The sequence below is a fragment of the Macaca fascicularis genome, chromosome 12 (assembly GCF_037993035.2).
Source record: "Macaca fascicularis isolate 582-1 chromosome 12, T2T-MFA8v1.1".
Lineage (NCBI taxonomy): Eukaryota > Metazoa > Chordata > Mammalia > Primates > Cercopithecidae > Macaca > Macaca fascicularis.
In genome coordinates, this window is record NC_088386.1 from 38,506,105 (window position 1) to 38,529,269 (window position 23,165).

General features: G+C 36.2%; 1 protein-coding gene across 1 annotated transcript in view; it reads left to right on the plus strand.

The window, feature by feature from the left end:
• Positions 1-23,165, plus strand: part of KYNU (kynureninase) — a 164,308-nt gene that overhangs the window by 94,670 nt on the left and 46,473 nt on the right. The window contains exons 9-10 of the mRNA XM_005573072.4: positions 18,120-18,218; positions 18,984-19,057. Coding sequence (XP_005573129.1) covers positions 18,120-18,218; positions 18,984-19,057 — 173 coding nt within the window. The remainder of the gene's footprint in view (positions 1-18,119; positions 18,219-18,983; positions 19,058-23,165) is intronic.

The following is a 23,165-nucleotide window of genomic DNA, read 5'->3' on the forward strand; positions in this document are numbered from 1 at the left end:
TTGTGTGCGACATGATGCTTTGTTTGGGTGCAAACATCTCACATCTCTTAGACCCAACCATAAGCTGTTTAAATTATTAACAAATAATAATCACAGTGATAGCCCAAGCAGTTTGAATAAAAATGAATTACTTCTGGATCCAGAATAATTTAAGGCAAAAATCAGAAATATGAATAAAGACATCATTAATAAAATCATTTAGTAAAATCACAGGTACCCAAACCACACTTAAATATGAATGTCCCCCTCTGTGAACCTTCTATTTATCTTCAGGTAGGCCTAATTATTTTTTAAAAACAATTTTGAGATTATTTTAGAACACAAATGATTGAGTGATCAAGCCTCAAATTTCAACAGAAAGCTTGGCCATGATGCTTTCAGTCCTGAAAATTGGAAATCAACTCTCATAATATTATAATAGAATAATATCTATTTAATATCTCTATTACATCTCTATTACAGTAGAATGATATCATTAATACATGGGATATCAGAACTTGAGCAATGAATTAGCTAGAACAAATGAGTACTAAACACTTTTGTATACAAATATAACATAAATTAGCATAATGTATGAAATTTTTACCCACAAAAATTAACCTCCTTCATAGAAGTTTAATACTGGAATGTTAAAGTTATCTTTACCAGAAATTGTTGACATTAGAGACATTTTGCCATTGTCACTGCCCATTCACCCAATAGGATCTTAGTGTATAAGAAGAATCTTGTCTCTATTGTTTCTGTGGTAGAACCATAGAGTAGCATGCATTTGGATCTTTTATCAGTATATATTTGATCCATAAATTATAATCAAGGAGTTGCAAAGAGAAACACCTAATTTAATCTGGATTGTCAGGGTGAGACCTTCTTAAAGAAGATGAGATCTGAGCCAATTATAGAATATAGGTAGAAATTATCAGGTAAAATCCCTTCTAGGGGAGTTTTTTGTGCGTGATAGGAACTACGCTAGAAAGTTAAAAATATTGGTTGGATTGCAGGGAAGTAAGTATTTCAGTGTAATTTGTATAATTTTAGAAACGGTAGGACAAATCTATAAAGCAGACCAAAGGCCAGCTAAAGAAGTTCCCACTAAGCCGTTTAGCTTTGCCCTGAAGACCCATGGAAATCCATTGAAAGGTTTTAGCCATTCAAAGAGCCGTATTTGTATTAATTTTACAAAGAAATATCCTGCATATGGTGATGAGAATAGACTGGAATGCAATACAAGTGGACAAAAGGAGGCAATTGCAGTATCTTTGCAAGAATTTGAAAACTGTTTGTTGGCTGGGCGCCTGCAGTCCCAGCACTTTGGAAGCCTGAAGCAGGTGGATGGTATGAGCCTAGGGCCTGAGCAACATGTTGAAACATTGTCTATATACAAAATTTTAAAAAATTAAAATAGGGCCGGGCGCGGTGGCTCACGCCTGCGAGGCGGGCGGATCACAAGGTCAGGAGATCGAGACCACGGTGAAACCCCGTCTCTACTAAAAATACAAAAAAAAAATTAGCCGGGCGCGGTTGTGGGCGCCTGTAGTCCCAGCTACTCGGGAGGCTGAGGCAGGAGAATGGCGTGAACCCGGGAGGCGGAGCTTGCAGTGAGCCGAGATCGTGCCACTGCACTCCAGCCTGGGCGACAGAGCTAGACTCCGTCTCAAAAAAAAAAAAAAAAAAAAAAAAAAAAAATTAAAATATAGCTGGGTGTGATGGTGTGTGCCTGTAGTCCCAGCTACTCAGGAGGCTGATGTGGGAGTATCACTCGATCTTAGGAGGTGGAGGCTGCAGTGAACCAAGATCACACCATTGCACTCCAGCCTGCTGGACAGGTTGAGACCCTGTCTCTAAATAAATAAATAAATAAATAAATATGCTCTGTCATTATGATACAGTTGAACAGGTGAAGGTATGAAAGGACAGATCCATTTCATGCACATACTTTTTTTTATCTCACAGGAAATCATTTTTATTCACCCTCATTCCCTCAGTGATAATAAAAACAGGTTGTGTGTAAGCATCAGAAATAAAGTATCTATGCTGAACTCTTGTAGTTTAACTCACCTTTGGTTCTATTCACAGAATTCAAGAAAAAGACATGTTAAACACACACACACACACACACACATATATTTATAAATATTTGTGGGTATGCTTATATATGCATATATGTATGTGTGTATATGTACTTGACACATATTTTCAGGGTGGTAAAAGATGTACTATATCTGCTTACGAAAAATATTGATTAAGGAATTTAGACCTCTACTTCGATGTAGGAGAAAATGTCATAAATCTTAGACACAATGTTCCATTAACTAATTGGCCTTTACTCTTCACTTTGGAAATAGCGGAAGATTGTTTTGTTCAGACATATAGTGAGCAATCTGTAGTCTTAAATCCATGCAGGTGGAAGCCTAAAATATGTCAAATAAGTCAAAGTATGTTGGTGAGGATCAGTGCCCAAGAATCTGAAAATTTTGAGCTGTTTCTAAGAAGTCTTCATCAGGTGTTTAAGCTTTTGATTAAATAGAGCATTTGAGAAATAATGATTAATTCTCAATGGAAATGAAGCCTGGCCTCCAGATGTTATTATAGGATTACAGATCTGGGAAAAGCAAGCCTCCTGGTTGTCAATCAGGATCTCTGCTTCTGCAGCCACCGTTATCAAAGCCATGAGGGATATCTATTTCTCCTGATCTAGCCTCATTCATTGGCATAACAACTAAACTTAGGGCCTCCCAAAGGAAGTGTTACACTTAAGTTTTTTTGTAGGTGATAGATATTTCATAAAATACTTAAGTTGCCTAAAGCCCAGGGTATAATCTTGAATATTCCATTTTTCATGCCTCTTGACTAACCAAGGAAGGCAGATTTAAGTCTTTGTTAAACTGAAAAATGAAAGTGTTCCAACGTGAAATGTACACATCAGTTCTAATTTATTCTACCCTCCATAAAAATGGAAAAGGAAGGCTATGTCTCATGGCAATAAAAATGGAATTCCGAAAGATCTTTGGGCAGAAAAATAGTTCCCAATAAAATATGAGAGATTGCTTCCACATCATTCTCTGAAATTCACTTATTCCATCAGTTAAATTATTTATGCAAACAAGATTAGGGATGTCAACATGAAAGGTTAGTTGATTTGAAGAGAAAATGTTTATTTTCCTAGCAGATAATCTATCTTACGGAGGGGGGTGGTGAACAAAGAAGATAATCGTCATATTGTCTATATAAACTGGCATCAAAGGAAGCAATTTAGAAGCAGTGTCTTTGGGAATTGTCCCATAGATGTCTATTCAATATTATCAAATTCGCTTTATAAATAAATATTTTAAAATAAAGTAAATTTGGTTGAGGAATAGGCCATTCAGGTTGACACAGTAATCAGTAGAAAAATACCTTATGGGAGACTGTTCTTTTGTTTTATATCTAAATGGGGCTATCTCCAGATATAATTGTCACTAGTATGTGAAGGATAGATACTTGCTTTAAATCCACTTTATAATAAGTCTACTAGGTAAATTGATGAATAAAGGTTAAAAGTCACCATGTGTCTGAAAAGTCAGTTGGACTTTGTTGGGACGGTTGTGATTGGCACCATGTTTTGTCTACTTGAATTTCCTGCGTCGTGTTTCTCCCATAGGATGACCATTGTTCCTTTACTATTTGTGGAATAGAATGCAAATAACTTTTGCTCTTTATGATTTTGTATATGCTGAATTATCAATATATTTTCTACTGTTCTCCTTCACATAAGTTATATATCAGCTAAGCCTAAACTTGTTTATATTCCCTGTCTCAATGTCCTACTTTGTGCCTCCTTGTCTTTCTTTTTAGCTTTCCTTCCACCTACATATTCCCACATGTGAAGATTCTCTTTTCCTCTACTGCCGCTCAACCATTACTTGCTTCATGGGTTACAACTTGTCCTAGAGATTTGCTTCGTGTAGGCCCTCATTATATTAGCAAACATGGTGTATTTTTAAAATGTAGTCATATGCCAACAATAGGGAATCATGAGATTTCATATAAAAACTCCTGGGTTCAAATATTTTCCAAAAAATTAGAAGTTTGACAATAATAGACCATCGTTCCTATAGGTGGTGACACAGGGTAGCAGCTCTGTCCCTTAGATGGGGCTTAAGCTCTTCACAACATCCATGTTTATCCACTGAGCCCACCACTGAAGCCAAGTCACAGCTGGTACATAGGTACATATATCTATATGAATACCACAACATTATGTGTGTGTGTGTGTGTGTGTGTATTCATGCTTGTATTATGATATTCTTACAATAAAGTATAAAATAAAGTATTTCTTGCAGGCCCAACTCATAGATTACTTGACTGACTCTTGTAGAAACCTGCACATGAAATCCTTGACTTTTATTAGCAAAATTTTCTCACTTTTCTGTATCAGGATAAATCTGTCTTCCTGTTATACTTCCATACCATGATGAAAAATGTATCATTGGTCACCATTTGCACTGTCTCATAATTACTTCTATGCCTATTTTAACTCTCAAATTTCGGAAGCTATGTCAGTAGAGTGTTCAATGACTGATTGAGGGTAGACCTTGCAAATTGCACAGATTCATGTGCTTTGCACATAGTCTTTCATCATTAAATACATACCTGTTAGATAAGTGAATGTATAAATGTGTGTACATCAGCAGTCAAGTGGGCCAGGTTAATTTCATGGAACAGTACTGCATAAAAAGCACAACTGTATTCCTGTTTAAAAAAATCAGAAGCTTCTGCAGAATTACTTATAATGGTTAATTAGTCTAAAAAATCAAGATACTTTTTGTAAGTTTTGAGTTCTTTTTCAAATTCCATTTCTATTCTTTGACACACTTAGGACATGCAGACTGCTCCATTAAGTCATTAAATATTAAATGAACTAAATTAAGCTTGAAAAATTACCTTAAGCTATTTTTCCCATCTTGAGTCTCTGAAATAAATCAAACAAACTACATTTTGTGTGAGGTCCTTGCTAGCCAGAGAAAGACTATAAAAGAGAAGAGCATGACTGAATTTATTTAATTTTTCTTGGTTTTCATACTTACTTTTGACAGTAAGTAAAGACAATTATTATTAGTATTATTTTGGTAAAAAGAAAGAGCTGAAATTTGCTCTTTAAAGCATACACTTTATTTAAAGTGGTGTGATTATTGTACCTGCAAATTACACAATGGTTTAGGGTCTCAGGATTGGTTTGCTTTTCCTTTCTTCCAAATCCTTTACTCTTATCCATCCAGTTGTCAGTTCTCTTTGAGACCTTCTCAATTCACACCTTTCCCTTAAATTTCATTAGCAAAATGCTCATTTTCTTCCCTCCTCTTATCTCTCATCTCTGGATTTGACAACCTTGTCAATGTCTACTTTAAGCAGGCAGGGCTGAAACAGTGAATCTAGTCTCTGAAATAATGCTTCATAAAAATGTGAATGATAATAGCTATAGTTGATGGCCTACTGTGTTTCTGGTACTTGATATGTTTTTCCAATTTTCCTAGCAACCCTAACAGTAAGCTTTCACCATTGCTCATTTGAGGAGAGTGAGTCTGAGAGAGTTTAAGCACTTGCCCAAGGCAATTTAACGGCAAGTAAAGGCTAGAAATGGAGTCTAGCTATAGCTGACACTAAGGCTGTCTTTCCATAGTATTGTCTTGTCTATATATATATATAAATTTACCATTTATAGTCAATTATGTACACTACAGAGACAGAGGCTATATATATATATATATATATATATATAGAGAGAGAGAGAGAGAGAGAGAGAGAGAGGCTGCAGAGATGAGGTCCCTCTCTCTATATATATGTATATGAATTTGGCATACACAGCCAATTATGTAGACTATAGAGACAGAGGTCTCAGATCACCAAGAAAAGAAAGGACCAAGAAGATGATTATATCTTTGATGTTTGTAAACGCTGACCCCAATTTGCCATTACATGATATATACACACACACATACACACACTAATCATATATACACATAATATATATATAAACTAATCTCATATATACACATTATATATATTTTGTATGTATATAATCTAATCATGTAATGGCAAATTGGTGTCAGCATTTAAAAACATCAAAGAAAAATAGATATAATCTTTTTGTTGGTCCTTTCTTTTCTTGGTAATCTGAGACCTCTGTCTCCGTAGTCTACATAATTGTCTCTCTTGAGAATATTGAAAACCCACAAGTTTTACTTTGCTCCTAAATGTCAAGAAGGCATTGCCTAAATGTCAATAAGCATCAAAAGTCTTTCTGAATTAGATAGTGCTGGCATTCATCAGTGTTCCTTCTCAGAACCTCAAACCTACTCTTTCCAGTTACCTTCATATAGGGAAGCCCCAAGACACTGGCCCCTCGTGCCCCTTTTATCTTCTTCTGGCAGGTGTCTTAGGCAGTTGCTCCATTGGCAACAGCTCCCAGCAATGATGGCCCCATTACCACTCTCATCCTCATATCTTCAGGGACCTTTGGGGTATTTGCAGGAGCTTTCCCTCTAATTAAGAGCTTGCAAGCTTCTGTATGATTGGGAAACACAGCTACAAACGACTGGAGAGAATTCCAGCAGGAAGTACTCATCCCCGTTCCTCCACTCTTTAATACTAGCTGAGGTACGCATTACTCTCAAGAAATTTTATTCTTTCAGGTGTATAATGACCTCTCATTTTATGTCAGGCTCTGGATATAAAAAGAGACAGGGAGAAAATGGAGAATAAAAGAAAAAAATTCCACCGTCTCTGTCTTTAAAGAGATCAGAATCAGATATGACATAGAAATATGTAAAGAGAATATTGCTTTAGTGTGTTAAGTGCTTGATAAAGGGAGACAATAGATTCACTAAGTTGTCTTAGAAAACACAACCTCGACCTGTTCTAACACCACAAAAAGTATACTGATGTATGCTCCAATTCATTTAGCTTTAAGGTTGGCCAAAACCACAAACTGTGAATAACCTCAAGGAGAGCATTCAGATAGTTCAGGACATTCATTCCCATTGTAAACCAAAAAGTATCTGAGACAAGTCTCACTCAATTTAGAAGTTTATTTTTCCAAGGTTAAGTACATGCCCAGAAGAAATAAACACAGAATCACAGAAACTGTGGTCTGTGCTGTTCTACAAAGATAATTTTGAGGACCTCAGTATTTAAAGGGGAAAAGTGGGCTGGAAGGGAAAGGGGAAGGATATGGTAACCCACATGGTTCAAGAGAGAAGGAGCAGGTAAGGGAATAATCAATTATGTATTCCTCTCATGCTCAGTAAATCGGCACTTTACATAAGATAAGGTGAACATAGAGTAGGATTTAACCTTTTGTCTCGAGTTGTCTGCTTAGGTAAAACAGGAAAGGCAGCTTCTAGTATGACTCAGGTTTCAGCTTTTTCCTTTTGGCCTAGTGAATTGAGGTCCCAGTTTTTATTTTCCTTTCACACCACTGAAGTTGAGAAGCTGTCATTTCCCCCTGCCATCTATTTGCATAACTAGAGGGCATAACAGTGGTGCCAGATTCTTTGCCAGTTTCCCCCAAGGAGTAACTGGCTAGCTATGTAAATCACATTGCTGGAAGCCTTCTGGAACTTAAACAAAGAGTAACTTGAGTTACATATTAATTTTAAAAAATGTAAAGGCTCTCCTTTCTGTGAAATAAATGTAGCCCAAGAAGGCCTATACAAATTGTGACAGCTTGGCCATCTTCAACATCTTCACCATCTCTGTTCAGGAATCCAGAGTTTTCATCGAAAGACAAGCACCAGCTTGCTTACATCCAGCCTCTTCTGTCCAACTACCCATTCTGTGTCTCTTTTCCCACAGGCCGTTCCCTTCATAGTTTCCTTTAGAGTGACAATAGTTGTAAGCTACGACACTTTTTAAAAATATTAGGGTATGGCTTGAAATTAGTGGGTAATAAAATTCTAATGATACAGTCAGGAGTCAGGGAAGTACTAGGTAGAAGAGGGCGGTTCCCCAGCAAAGTCCTCAACCGGAAGCCTGGAAACCACGGCCTTAAATGAGAACAGGTATCCCTGTTTTCCCGCCTAAATGTTGTTTTTTCCAAAACCACCCTGGCCCATCATGACCCCCACCCCCCACCAAATCCTGTAGCCATACAAACCCCAAACTCCTCTGGCAGAGGAGCAGAGTGGCATGGCAGACAAGGAGAGAAGAAGCATCTGAACATCAAAGAGGCATCTGGCCAGTCGGAGAGGAGTTTGGCTGGAACGGCCAAGCTCCAGGGGAAAATTAGCTACCTACTCCATCAGCTTTCCAGTTCCTCATCCCACTGAGATCCCACCCCCATCACTCAATAAAACCTCTGCATTCACCATCCTTTAAGTCCATGTGACCTCATTCTTCCTGGATGCCAGACAAGGACCTAGGTGGCAAGAAGGCAGGGTGTAAAAGACTGTCACCTGACTCCCCACTGAGCTTGTTAACATTTGGCCATCCACGGACAGCAGCTGCTAAAAGGGCATTAATTGTAACATACCCCTAGATGCTACCATGGATCTGGAGCCCAAAAGCACTCACCCTGGCCCAGGCACAACTCGCCTGTGTGCTCCCCCTCCCACAAGGGGTTTGAGCACAGCAGCTGTGTAAGTGAGCCACACCCATGTCACAAATCCTGTGAAAGGGTCCGGGGAGCTCTCCCATCTCCCTAATCTGTGTTAGCCTAATTTGCACAAGTTGATAAACAAATGAATATATCTTGATGAATTCATTTCACTGTTTAGCTTATCCTTGAATCCAAAACAGAGTTTTTAAATCATTATGTAAACATGTTTATTCTAATTTCATTCTGATTCCAAGTTAAAGATACTCATTTTTAATTCAATGAGTTCCTTGATTGCTGTGCACACTTTTCTCATGATACCCCTTTTTTGATTCAGAACACTCCCTTATTGGATTTCTTATCTTCACAATTAATGTCACAGGTGCGACTAGCTGGGGCTCGTCATGGGTGCTAAAGGAATTTACCAAGACAGTCATAGGTAAAGAAAGGCAGATTTATTAGAGGAAGTATGAAGATACCTTGCAAGAAAGCAATGGGCGTTACAACAGAGAAGAGGCTGTCTGCAGAGAGGCAAGGGGTGGAGGGAAGTTTTACGGGGTTGTGCTGGAGGGGGCCACATGCTGACCGAAGCCTTGCTGCTGGGGCTATGAGTGGAAGGAGGTCACTGTGTCCACAGGTTTCTTGTGATTAACATTTCTCAGAACAATTATTCATTGTTCTCCCCACCTGGGGCCCCTTCTTTGTTGTTGCTTACTTATCAGGACTCCACAGTTAACCTTTCTGGAAGCTCCCAAGTATATTCATGGCATCCAGTTCTCTAGCATTAGCCCACCTGAGTGGCTCGGAGAAGTGTTGTCTCTACCAGGGCCTGTTGTCTCCTCTGTTTGTATATATTGACATAAGTACAGTCATTCAATAGCTCTAGGACAATGGGGTTTTTCCAAGTTATTTGTTGTGTAAAGGTTCTTTGTAATGATCACCTTCTGTATTCACTTATATTTTAAGATATTTGGTAAAAGATACATTTGAAATCAATCATTAGGTAAATTACCTTAATTTTAGGTAGTTTATCAGAAGGTTGTAAACTCACAAGTATCTGAGACAGGTCCCAGTCAATTTAGAAAGTTTATCTTGCCAAGGTTAAGAACGTACCCATGACACAGCCTCAGGCGCTCCTGAGGACGTGTGCCCAAGGCAGTCAGGGTACAGCTTGCTTTTATACATTTTAGGGAGACTTAATACATTAGTCAAGATGTATCAGATTTACGTTGGAGTTACATATTACTTCCAGATCAAACTGGATCTGGAAGGGAAAGATAACTCGAAGTTGAAAGCCTGGGGAGGAGAGGGCTGGGCTTCCAGGTCATAGGTAGATTTGAAAATGTTTTTGGTAACTGGTTGAAAGAGTTATTATCAATAGAAAGGAATGTCTGGGTTCCAATAAGGGGCTGTGGACACCAAGGTTTTATCACGCAGATGAAGCCCCCAAGTAGCAGGCTTCAGAGGGAATAGAATGTAAATATTTCTTATCAGACTTATGGTCTATGTTGATGTTAATGTTGGAAAGTATGAGAAATGTCTATCATCTCTTCTATCATGGCTTGAAGTAGCTTCTCAGGTTAACTCTGGAATGCCCTTGGCCAACAGGAGGGGTCTATTCAGATGGTTTGGGGGCCTTATAATTTTATTTGTGGTTTACAAAATTGAGGCTCAAATATTTTCTACCATCTGAATTTTTGTTTCTGTTCCTGTTTCACAATGTGAGCATTTAGAATTGATTTTCAGGTGGCTAGCTTCCTGGATGGAATTTTGTGTGGATGTATATATATATATAGTGTGTGTGTGTGTGTATATATATACACACACACACTGATAATTCATTTTTTGATCTCTTATATTATCTATAAGAGCCATAGGATTAAAATAAGTTGGAAGAGTATTCTGGTTTTGTCCTGCAGAAAACGTAAACTTTGGTTCTGGTTGCCATGCAATGTGATTTCTACTAAATTTCACCGAAGCTCCACTTGAAGATTGTGTCTTTTTCCTTTTTATTTGTGTTGGTTTTCATTTTCTGTTGTTTCAGGTTTTAATAGTGAAGAGTTGCTATTCTCATTGAACTATACTATATTGATATAAATAAATGAAGCTTAACACATTGCATAAAAATAGTAGATAGCTATATTAAATAATTTTGGAAAGGAATTGTGACCTATAGAACTTATTGACTTTAAGTACAGCATGAACATAATATGCAAAATAATGCTTAGTTCCTACACATAACCAGAGGGTTGGGAGGAAAGGAAAACTAGAGAAAGAGTGAGAAGAATTTTTGAAGGCCATGACAAATTTAGTCTGCATGAAAAGCAGAACTTTCAGAATAGAAATTCACTCTGAAAAGAGGCATTTGCAGAGACAGTGGAGGCCCCTCTTATAGAAATATTTACTGTTGTTTTTAACTTAGCACCTAAGTATGCTTTTGAATCATAACACTTGAATGAATTCTGGAAAGTTAAATACTCCAAGACCGTGGCAAAAAAACCTACCAGCTTTCATCTTCCTCCTTTCCATTCCCAACTTTCTCTAGTACTAGTCAAAAACTCCCTAATTAGGAATTCCTTTGGGAAATTCCAATATCAGAGTTAACTAGCCAACCTATTGTTGCTAATCATTTATTCATACCCTCCATATAGAGATGACCAGCATGTGCGCGCACACACACCCAGACACACATCTCCCTATACCATTTTCTTTTTTGTTCATTTTCCTCAAACTTCCCATTATACTTTTTAAAAAGTAATATTGTCCAAATTCATAGCACTGTAGTTCTTGGATTGTTTCTCATTACTTTTGCATCAAGCAAGGAATGATATTCAGAACACTTAAATATCTGATCGGTACGGTATAGAAGCTGCGTTTCCCACAGTCACAAAGAAGGTCATACTCCATGTTAATACCAGGTAGTATCCATCATTAATCTATTAGAATGTACTGATAGTCACCAGGAATTCACCCACCATGCTGATAGTGGCGCTGGCAAAGGCATTGTCTCATCCACTGGACTCTGGGCTAGTCCCTAGCAGTGAACATTCACAAGCTGATATTCGCAGACACTCTTCCATCATGGGACACAAGGGCTGCAGCCATGGTTGATTATTCAGGTGGCTTAGGACAAAGACTTTTTATGTACCTTAACTATGTTATTATTTTAATAATAAGAGCATATCAATGCATACCGTCTATATATCAACCCTGAGTATAGCGACAAATATCTTATCTTGTATAAGTACTTTTTTCATACCAAATTTGCTAATTATTAAGAGTCTTCACAATTCATAGGATTTAATCTTGGTGAAAAAGGAATAAAGTAAATAATAATAATAACAATAGTCCAAAATCAATTTGTTACCAAATCAATCCATAAAGCAATCAGAGCTTTAATGCTACTAGGAAAATAATTCAGCTTTACCATTTTATATTTCATTTTAATAAACAGGCAATTAATCGAAGTTAGGAAAGAGTGAGCTAGCTTTTCTCCTGGAAATTTCAGCACAGGCCCTATGTATCATATTATTTCACTAATTAGAAAAACGTTTAGTTTTGTATTAGTGAAGATGGCAAGGACACACGATATTTCTTGTTAATTGAGAATGATTTTGAACATATTCTCAACTACTATTTTGTCCAAGATACTTCATTCTAAAAGATATCGTGTCTGAATAAATAGCACATGCAATAAAATTGCATCAGAAACAGAATCCCTCAAATAGTTTTCTTATAAATTTAACATCACTTTAGAGAACAGCTATTGACTTTCGTAAGACTTTATTATTTGTTCATTTATTTATTTATTTATTTATTTATTCAACAATTATTTGAGTTCATATTGTGTGAAAGAAGACAGTAAGATTGGAAAATTGTTACGAGAGATATACAAACAGGGCTATAGAATAAGATAGAAGAGAGAGATGGCAAAATAATCTTCGCTCAAAGTTATCTGGTGATCAAAATCTGAGCTTGCTAGGCAAATGGAGGAGAGAAAGCACATCCCCAGGAAAGGGAAAAGTTTATGTAAAATGAGAGAGGTCTATATGGGGCATCTGATCAAGGGGCACTAGCAGATCATGCAAGTCTTTAATCATACCCAGGAGGGCTGGGTGTGGTGGTTTACACCTGCAATACCAGCACATTGGGAGGCCGAGGCATAAGGATGGCTTGAACCCAGGAGTTCAAGACCAGCCTGAGCAATGTAGTGAGAACTCCTCTCTACAAAAACTTTAAAAATAAAAAATAAATAGCTATGTCACCAGAAAAGGGATCCCAGTCCCAGAGACCCCAAGAAAGGGTTCTTGGATCGCTCACAAGAAAAGATTCAAGGTGAGTCCATAAAGTAAAGTGAAAGCAAGTTTATTAAGGAAGTAAAAGAATAAAAGAATGTCTACTCCATAGGCAGAGCAGCCCCGAGGACTGCTGGTTGCCCATTTTTATGCTTATTATATTTCTTGTTTTATACTAAACAAGGTGTGGATTATTCATGAGTTTTCTGGGAAGGGGGTGGGCAATTCCCAGAACCAAGGGTTCCTCCCCTTTTTAGACCATATAGGATAACTTCCTGATGTTTTCACGGCATTTGTAAACTGTCATAGCATTGGTGGGAGTGTCTTTTAGCATGCTAATACATTAGCTTATAATTAGCTTATAATACTAGTAATTAGCTTCTAATGAGCAGTGAGGATGACCAGAGGTCACTCTTGTCCTCATCTTGGTTTTGGTGGGTTTTGGACAGCTTCCTTACTGCAACCAGTTTTATCAGCAAGGTCTTTATGACCTGTATCTTGTGCTGACCTCCTGTCTCATCCTGTGACTCAGAATGCCTAACTTACTGGGAATGCAGCCCAGCAGGTCTCAGCCTTATTTTACCCAGTCCCTACCCAAGATGGAGTTGCTTTGGTTCAAACACCTCTGATAAACATACCAAGGACTATGAGTTGCATTGTGAAATTAATGGGGGCTCTGTAAACAAAGGCAGTGAGTCTTATCATCAAATGTATGATTTATAATGTTTATTGGAGAAAGACAGGCTGGAAATAATCAGAATGGCCTGAAAATGATTGCAAGTTTTAGATTGACTATAAAGTAAGGTGGCATGGTGACTGAACAATGCTTTGCTGGTTGTGTCAATATGAGTGTGAGCTGTGTTAGTATGAATGTGATTGTGTCAACATGAGTGTGAGCACCTGTGGGTAATTTTAAATAAAATGTGTTGAAAAATACTTGATTTTTATTGAAAAATTGCATAAAGTAGGTACTCAAGTATAGAGTATATGCTTTCACCTGTGCATATCATGTTACCTACGTGAGGCAAAACAATGAAAATATCTAACTGGATGACTGTAGAGAGGTTTTGGAAAACCTTTAGTTTTTTTAATGTTTAAGATGCTGCCATCTAGTGACACTTTTGTGAAATCACTTTGCAGTGATACGTTTGTATCTTCCAGTTGTTTTCTCAATACATTTTATATTTTAATAATTTATATTGTCTACCAACCAATAGGGAAATAATTACAAATGCATTAAACATATTGTAGAAGCCGTACTTGATTTTTTTCAATGTGGTACCACAAATGTGGCCACAGGGATTTTAATAATGGAATATTGTATGTCAAGTTTTGTGGTTTCTTCAATGTGCTGTTCTTTATAAGTAATTGATAACTAAAGTGCTGTTTTTTCTATTTCTTGAGTTTTCTTAGAAAAATTGAGTTATAAAAACAAATTATGAAAATCTGAGCTGTAAAAATTGCTTCACAAAAGTTGCTTTAATTGGAAATGTTGATGAGAAGAAAAGAGGGTTTCAAATTCAGAATAATTAACTTTTTTCCCCATATGTAATTTCAGTATTATAAGTTATATAAGTTCAGTATTATAAGTTCCCCATATAAAATTTCAGTATTATCTTAAAATATAAACAAATAAATGTGTGTGGGGGGTTGTGTGCATGTCTATTAAAGCTAAACATTAGTCTGCAAACCTAGGTTTTGATGACTTGATGACTTAATGGCTTCTAAGTTTTGATGAAGATTAATTGTATTCATGTCCTATTACTCCTTAAACTTCTATGACAATAGAGCACTTGTCTTATTTTTATGGTATGTATTGCTCATTTTTGTGTGTGTTAGAAACAATAAAATAATCTCCCTTCCTCCCTTAAAATTCAGTTATTTTGTGCTGGTATATTGTCCTTTTTTGAGATACTATCTCCAGTCATATTATAGTGAATGAGGTTTTCAATTAATTAACTTTTCAGCATATTGAGGTTTCTTTATGCAAACCAACGCTATAGTGTAGAAGTAAGCACATCTTTCCATAAAGAACTAAGTAGCAAATATTTTAGGCTTTGTGGGCCATATGGTCCCTAATGCAACAACTCATTTCTGCTGCTGTAGCAAAAAAAGCAGCCATGGACAATATTTAAACAGATAAGACTGGCTGTGATCCAAAATTAAATTTACGGAAACAGACTATAGTTTGCATGTCTCTTCTCTAGGGAAAACACCTGTATTTGTAATTTGGGGTTATTTTTTCTTAGGTGGTGTTAGAACACTTCTAAAATGTATTCAAGTATTTACTTCAAAAACTTTAATTCCATTGAGAGTTGTGTGCCTTCAGGGTTCCAAAAAATCTAGTTTGGAGCAGGTATGTGCATGTGGTAAACTAATCATACACATGGTAAACTACACTCGGTAAACCAATCATACACAAACCCAGAGGTAAAATATTTTGCAAAGTTCTATTACCTGCATTTAGCCATCAGTTTTTAAATTCATGTTCATGTACAAAGTTGTCTTAATGTGGAACGAATCTTTATATTTTCTCAGTAAACATTTCAACATTTTGATATGCAGTAAGTTAAATTACTTTGATCATCAGCAATTAAATTAGAAACCTCCTACTTGGGTACAATTTGGATAATATGTATTCATTGTTCCAGTTTGTGCTTCTGGGAATTTAGTGGAAACAGAGACTTGCTTTTTAACATTGTGAATTGCACTAGGCAGACAAACAAAACACTTAAAACCTCATGACAAGTAAATAACTAAGACAGAATGGAATCAGATCAGAAGAAACTCTTAGGGTACAAAGTCAATGTGTATGAAGGAGACAGTAGAGTTTACATTAAACTTTGAAATTCTCTCCCAAACAACATCATTCTTCCTCTTTATTATTGGATAAGAATTCTTTTTAAAAATTAAGCTCCATATAAAACAGCTGGCTCACATTGAGGATCTGTATTGTATCAAAGTATGCATATTTGCTTACCGAATAGCATTAAGCAAGGATTGTTATCCTTATTCTAACATGAGAACTAAAAGAACTCAAGCAGTAACTGATCCAAACCTCCATCTTGTGATCCTTTGGTATCTTGTACTCTTTAAGAAGAATGGCAGCTGTAATTCCTAAGACCAAGTAAAGAATGTCTTGGTTTTTGGGGACTGAGTATATCAATTCACTCTTCCCTTAAAAAGCTATGTAACAAATCATCTCGAAACTTGTTGTCTTAAAACAATAACCATTGATTTATGGATCACCTTGGTGTCAGAGCATCAAGGTAGGACTCGGCTGAATGGGTTCTGCTAGTCTCAGCTGAGCTCACTCATGTTTCTGTGGCAAACTGCAAGGAGTGAGGAGGGCATGGAGGAGCAGCTGATCCAGATTGAGTTCAGGTGAGGATTATTATACTCCACACTTCTTTTATCTTCCATCTGGGCCAGCAGTTTGGCCCAAGCAAGTCCTTCTCATAGAGATAGCGGAGAGCAAGAGAGAGCAAGCTTAGTCACTCAAGTACTTTTCTGAGACTGTTTCTATTACATGTGCTAACATTCTGTTGGTCAAAACAAGTCACATGGCTGATCTCAGTGGCTGAGACTTACACCTTCCCCACAGTGGGAGGAACTAGAACTTATCTGGCAAATAACATGGGTGCAAGAGAGGTCAGAGAAGCTGAACTATTGATACAATTGATAACACTGCGTATACTTGAACTGATTAAATACGCACATGATGTGGGGTTAAATGCTAAACAAGAAAACTCTTTCAGATTACTAGGATACACTAAAGCAACAGTTCAGAAGCTTTTTAGAAAGGGAAACCTTCTACACTCTTAAAAAGCGCTGAGGATCTTAGGAGATTTGACGTTGGCTCTATATCTATATTTACTGTATTTGCAGTTAAAACAGAAATTTAAAATGTATTTATTTGTTTTAGAATAACAACAAATGCATTACATATTAACATAAGCAAAATATTATTATTCAAACTATGTTTTCTTTAAAAAACAGTAGCATTGTTTATATTTGGCAAATCTTATTAACACCCGACTTAATAGAAGACAACTGGTTTTTTATACCTGTGTTCAATCTCTCTGTTTCTCTTTTTGAATCTTAGAAAGAAAATAGGTACTCACAGAGATATGTAATCAGAAAAGGCAGGAGTGGTTGAATGGTCTTTCAGTCAATTTTGTGTATTCTTTGATATTGCATCAGAATTTTACAAGTGAGAACTTTTTAGGAGTTCTGGTATGGAATTTGAAACTGAATCACTGAATTTTCTATATTTATTATATAAAAATCCATTGACTGAACTTGCATTTCGAGAAGATCCTTTATCAATGCACAATATGTAACACCAAGCATTGGCCATTCAGAAAATATTAGTTCATTGAATTATGTATATTTTCCAAATATTGACATATTTAATTATATAACATTTAAAAATATGTATTACTACTATATTCATCAGAATTATCTCAATAATAGGAGCTAGTCATACTCATGGAAGTGGATACAAGTTTTTCAATATTCTAATTTCCCCTGGAAACTCTAATTTTATCATTGGCAGCAAATATTATAAGTTGTTTCATTGAAGCGACACTCCATTTTCAAAAGAATATCTGTTAAATACATCACACATGTGAATTATCACTGTTTGTCAGTTGCTCTTTTGTGCAGAAATGGTTGTCCATGATATAAAAGTGGCAGGTTCAGCATGCCACTCAAATAATTGCATAAATACATTGCTTTAATACAGCCATCCTACTTCAGAATGTAGTCAAGTGTTTTATGTGTACTTCCCACATTCAACATTAAAAATATAAGAATTAAGGTATTGAGATTTAATGAAAATTGACCATTTTTACAGTTTTCACAAGGAGATTTTCACATGAAACTTTCCCAGGTCCCCAGGTGAAAGGCTGGGACCAATGTAATGACTACTAGTACAGTTTGGTGCCACTGCCTTGGCTCCTGCTGATGTAGGTGGCAGCTGTTTTACCCATCACTGCTTTTGCATTATCAATACAAGTGTCAATCCAGTGAAAAAGGCAAAGAATATCTTAGCATTATGACAATTGCTTTGATCTGGTGGGCCTTCTGAAAGGGTCCTGGAAATTGTGGATCATACTTTGTGAACCATTGCAGCAAAGAGCAAACCATAATGTATGGTACAGAAGTTTGTCAAGTATTTTCTTAAAGATATTTGTACTTATTATTTCTAATCATTAAGCAAATTTAAAACGTATTATTATGTTCTTCCCTAGGGTTGTTACGTTGGCTTTGATCTAGCACATGCCGTTGGAAATGTTGAACTCTATTTACATGACTGGGGAGTTGATTTTGCCTGCTGGTGTTCCTACAAGGTACAAACGAGTTAATATATTTACATCCCTTTATTTCACATTGACATTAATCTGAAGGAGAAACTGGATCTGTTGGCCAATTTTAAAGATTTCAGTTACTTTGCCTATTTCTTTTATTACTATATTTTCTGATTTTAGTTAATAGAGTTATATGATGGAATAGTGTGGTAAGTAATTTAATTCTAGTATTTCCATCAATATAGAGAAATTAATTCTTCCAATTCCTAGGCTGCTATGAAAAAGTCAGGAGGTTCTGGAGAAAAAGCCCTACACTTAATTCAAATTGATAATCTCCTTAGTTTTTTTTATTGATAAGTTGTGAAATTTCTGCATATATAAAGATAAGTTTTAGAGAATCAACTTGGAATTCATATTTGAAAACAGTTTAATTGACAGGGAGCATGAAAATAAAACCAATTACAATGTACTTGTTTTAAAAATATACTTTTATTATTATTACAATATTTTAGGACAAAATAATTTAAATGTATGAATTTTGAAGCCAGACCTCAGTAAAACTGCTTTCTACCAGCTAGAGCAAAATTGCCCCATAAAAGTAACCGTCATTTATTCTCAACCTAATAATACCAGTTTTTATTTGTTTTTCTTTGAAGAAGGTGACCCAAGCTTCTGTTTTATCAAATAATCACACATTTTGAAGTGCTCAAAAGTTGTGATTTCAATTAAAAAATTCATATGACTATATTGTTTAGTTTTGTCACATATTCAAGTAAACCCACATAATTTAATTTATTTTCAATCTAGTATCTAAATGCAGGCGCAGGAGGAATTGCCGGTGCCTTTATTCATGAAAAGCATGCCCATACAATTAAACCTGCGTGAGTACCATCTTCAGATAATTCTTTGGTGATGCACAAATTAATTTGCATTAATAATATGTTAAATTTACATGAGTTCTCTAAGATGTTATCCAATAGGAATTAGGATTGGATTAGAATGATTTTCCTACTCTGCTAACAACAATATACTTCATTCGAAATAAATGCTTTCCAAAGAATTCAATGGGTTGAACAAGAAATTTAATCAAAAAGGGAAGCTTCAGTGCTAAAAACGAGTCACTGCAATCATGTAGAGCAGATGGTTTAATGCAAAGAGACCCCTTGAATATTTTTTTTCAAAAATTAGACTTTAGAAAATTTCAGATTCCTCACATTGATGAATAAATCAAAGGCAACCAGAGCTGTGCCTAATAGAGCCTTAAATGTGGCATGTTATTATTAAAATTACATCTACCTTTAAAGCTATAAATGTTACATGACAGCTTGTAGGGAATATCTTCTGTCCTAAAAGACTTTATAATCCATGAAACCGGAAGAAGCTGAACACTGAACAACAGACTGACTACATAAAAAGTAATACTTTTCCGTTTTATAGAACTCTTCATATTTTAGAGCAAGTATAAATGCAAATGTAATACACCAACAAACTTACACATTTTTAGTTGACCGGGGAACTCAAAGTGTTCCTTTTGCTTTTTTTTCTGGTATGGAGATAAAGAAATAATATGCTGGGAAGAAAAAAAAATCCCTTTTCATAGTTGTTGTATTGGAGTATGTGTGATGAGGAGACTGTCTAGACTCCTAATAGATGATGTAATAATGTTTGATTAGTTTTCTGAATTTTCTCAGCCACTGGCTGAGTGGTATAATTTTTACAAGAATTGAGGCTGAATTAGTAATAGAGTTTGGAGCACCTCACATTTCTGAAGTTCTATGCATATAAATCCTAGGAATTTAAGATGATTTTCTATAGTTTCTTTCATTGTGTCTAAATTTTTTTCAAGGTTTTAAGGTTTTAAACTTAAGACAACATTTTCTTTAGACAGATATTAAGTCAAGCAGACATCTTACTTGAATATCATTATCAGTACATTAGATTTCCCTCCATGTCCCAACATCTCTGAGAAGATTGGAAAGCAAATATTATAAGAATACCATGTTTTCCACATAGACAGTATATAAGATATTGCTTGCTTTTGTATGATGACTCACAACCCTGGCCATTTCTCACTCTCCATTTATTTAAATTGAAATAGAGGATCTGATGTATTATATCAATCCAAAGGGTAAGCCAGTGCTGAGGTGGAAGGGGTGGTGGGGGGGAAGAAATAATATACACAAATTCTAGAGAATGTCAGTGTTCAGAGTTAAGCTTTGACCTCCTAGCATGCACAGGTCTTGCACCTGAGGTTTCTCTCACCATGGACAAGGAACAAGGGCAAAGGGTTCTGTTGTGCTCACATATGCCTCATTTTGTGGAATTTCAAGATCTTCTAGACAGTGTTTAAATCTATGTTAAGTCTATGCTCCCGGGAGAAAGACCATCTAGGCAGACTAGGTTCACAGTTCAACTTGGTCTCTTGGTGGTCTGTCACCTGGAGAATCTTCTATGATTGTTCAATGTTCTGGTCTCTGAGCTGAGGTAGTATCAGCCCCTACCTATAAGCAGTTATTGTGAGAATAAAATGAGATGATATATGTAAAACACTAAGTGTAGCCACTTGAGCATTTAATATAGTTTGGATTTGTGTCCCCACCCAAATCTCGTGTAGACTTGTAATCACCAATGTTGGAGCAGGGGCCTGGTGGGAGGTGATGGGACAATGAGGCCTTCCCCCTTGCTGTTCTCAAGATTGTGAGTTCTTGTGAGATATGGTTGTTTAAAAGTGTGTAGCACCTTCTCCTTGTCTCTCTGCCTCCTGCTCTGGCCATGAAAGATGTGCCTGCTTCCCGCTTTACCCTCCGCCATGATTGTAAGTTTCCTGAGGCCTTCCCAATCATGCTTCCTGTACAGCCTGCAGAATGGTGAACAAATTAAACCTCTTTTCTTTATAAATCACCTAGTCTCAGGCAGTTGTTTGTAGCAGTGAGAGAATGGACTAATACAGCATTATATGTCATCAATAGGTGTGGGGTTATATGAAAAAGAAAATCCAAAATTTTAAATATACAGGAAAAAGATGGGTGGCATTCTGTAACACTCTAGTCTGAGTATTGCTTGGTAATTATTTAGTACTGACCCCTAAGTACTTTGTTGACTCACTGTGAATTTGCATGGTAACATGTAGACTTTTGCCTAGTGGAGATCATTTCTCTTAAGCAGAAAATATAACCTCAAAGTTTACGGTTTGTGACTTTGTAGGACATTAGTTTGTAACTATCACCGAGTTTATTTTAGCAGATCTTTGATAAGTGGACTGTACAATATAATCTCCATTCCTTGGAAATGTAGTCTCTCTTACATGCTATAGGAAAGAATTCTGGGCTTCCTACCATCTTACTGATTCCCCCACTATTTTGTGGGTTGAATGAGATCTTTCGTGGCTGTTTATTTCGTATGTATATGAGAACCTTGCTTTTAACTTTTCTGGAAAACTATATGTTATTACCTGTTGTTGCATTTTAGCAATTTAGCTATGGAAATTTATGCGACTTAAATTAGGCTTGACTCACAAAGGCCACGTTAAGGAAAATTTTGATTGTTTTTCTGTTTATTGTTTTCTTACACTCCTAAAGCTTCTTTTTAAGTGATGTCAGTGACTAATTTCAGTGCTGTCAACTTCTAGCCTTGGCTCTCTATTCCGTACCGAGTATCTTGTGTTGTACTTAATTTGTATTAGGAGATCAGAGCTCTTTAATTAGGAATGGAATGCAGCAGATTTGGACAAGTCAAGGACAAGGTATTTTCCAATCATCACTTCATTGTCCCTAATAAGAAAAGAAATGTTTTGCTGAAACTTAACTTTGTGTCCCTTAGTGTGTTTTACTTTTTTATTAATCTGAAAATCAAATACCACCTGTGAGAAGAGTGATAAACAAAGAAAAGACCCAAAAGCCTACAGTATCACGCTGCTCAAATAAGGGTAATTGTTCAGATGTTAAAACAATGTTCCATACATAAAATATTGTGAAGATGGGGAGAGTTTTCTTGTGAATAATATTTATAGTTCCAAAGTCAAATCCAATTAAACTTTGAGTAAACTTTAGAGTCAGTATGACTACTGACTCTATTTGCCCGTTAATAATTATATTTCAGTTGTTAGCACTCCAAGATTAGCCAGTTTAACTATGTTTAATAAGCCTTCTGTCATCTTACTTTTCTGTTCTCTTAGAGCTTTAGGGAGACCAAACAGTTTTTCACTGTTAAAGTATTCAGTATGTAGCCGAGAACCATATGGAGAACATCAAATACAGTGGAACGAATGTAACTGCTCTTGATGTCACGCTTTGTGAGGTTGTCTTTGTTGCTTAAAAAGGGTGACATCTAGTGGCTAAACATGTTATTTCAAATAAATAATATCCAAATAACATTTCTTCTCCTGGTCCACTTGTTCACTCTTTAACAAGTATTTTAAAGTATTTATGTTTGAATTATGTGTTCTTCTTTTTGATAATTTGACTATATATTGATAGTGCAAAAATTGTGCAGTTTAAGCCATCAATAAAGAGGTAGAATATGATGAAAATTGGAAGGAAGGCTGAGGGGGCATTCTTGGTGCTTGGTTAAACAGAAAGCTTAACAGTTCATAAAGGCTGAGCTAAGAAAGGAATTATAAGCATAGAGAGTGTATCACCAGATATATAACATTGCATTCTAGAAGTCTAATATTTGGGATACAATTTTGAAATAGTCCTTTATGTGACGTTTTCATTAGCAAACAGCAAATTGCATCTGTACCAAAAGATTTCACTTCCCTTTTTGTTTAAATATGCATTTTGGACATTGTTCAAAACCTGTGACCTAAGGCTATTCCAAGGGCCCTTTGCTCACAAAGAGAATGAGTAAATTAGAGGCCAGAGTCAACCCACTGCATTAAGCATCATAATTCAAGCTGTTATTCTCACCTAGAATTTAACCTTTTCCTAGTTCATTATTACCTTTGCTCATTGCAATGTCATATTCTGAACTTTGTCTGTACAATAAATT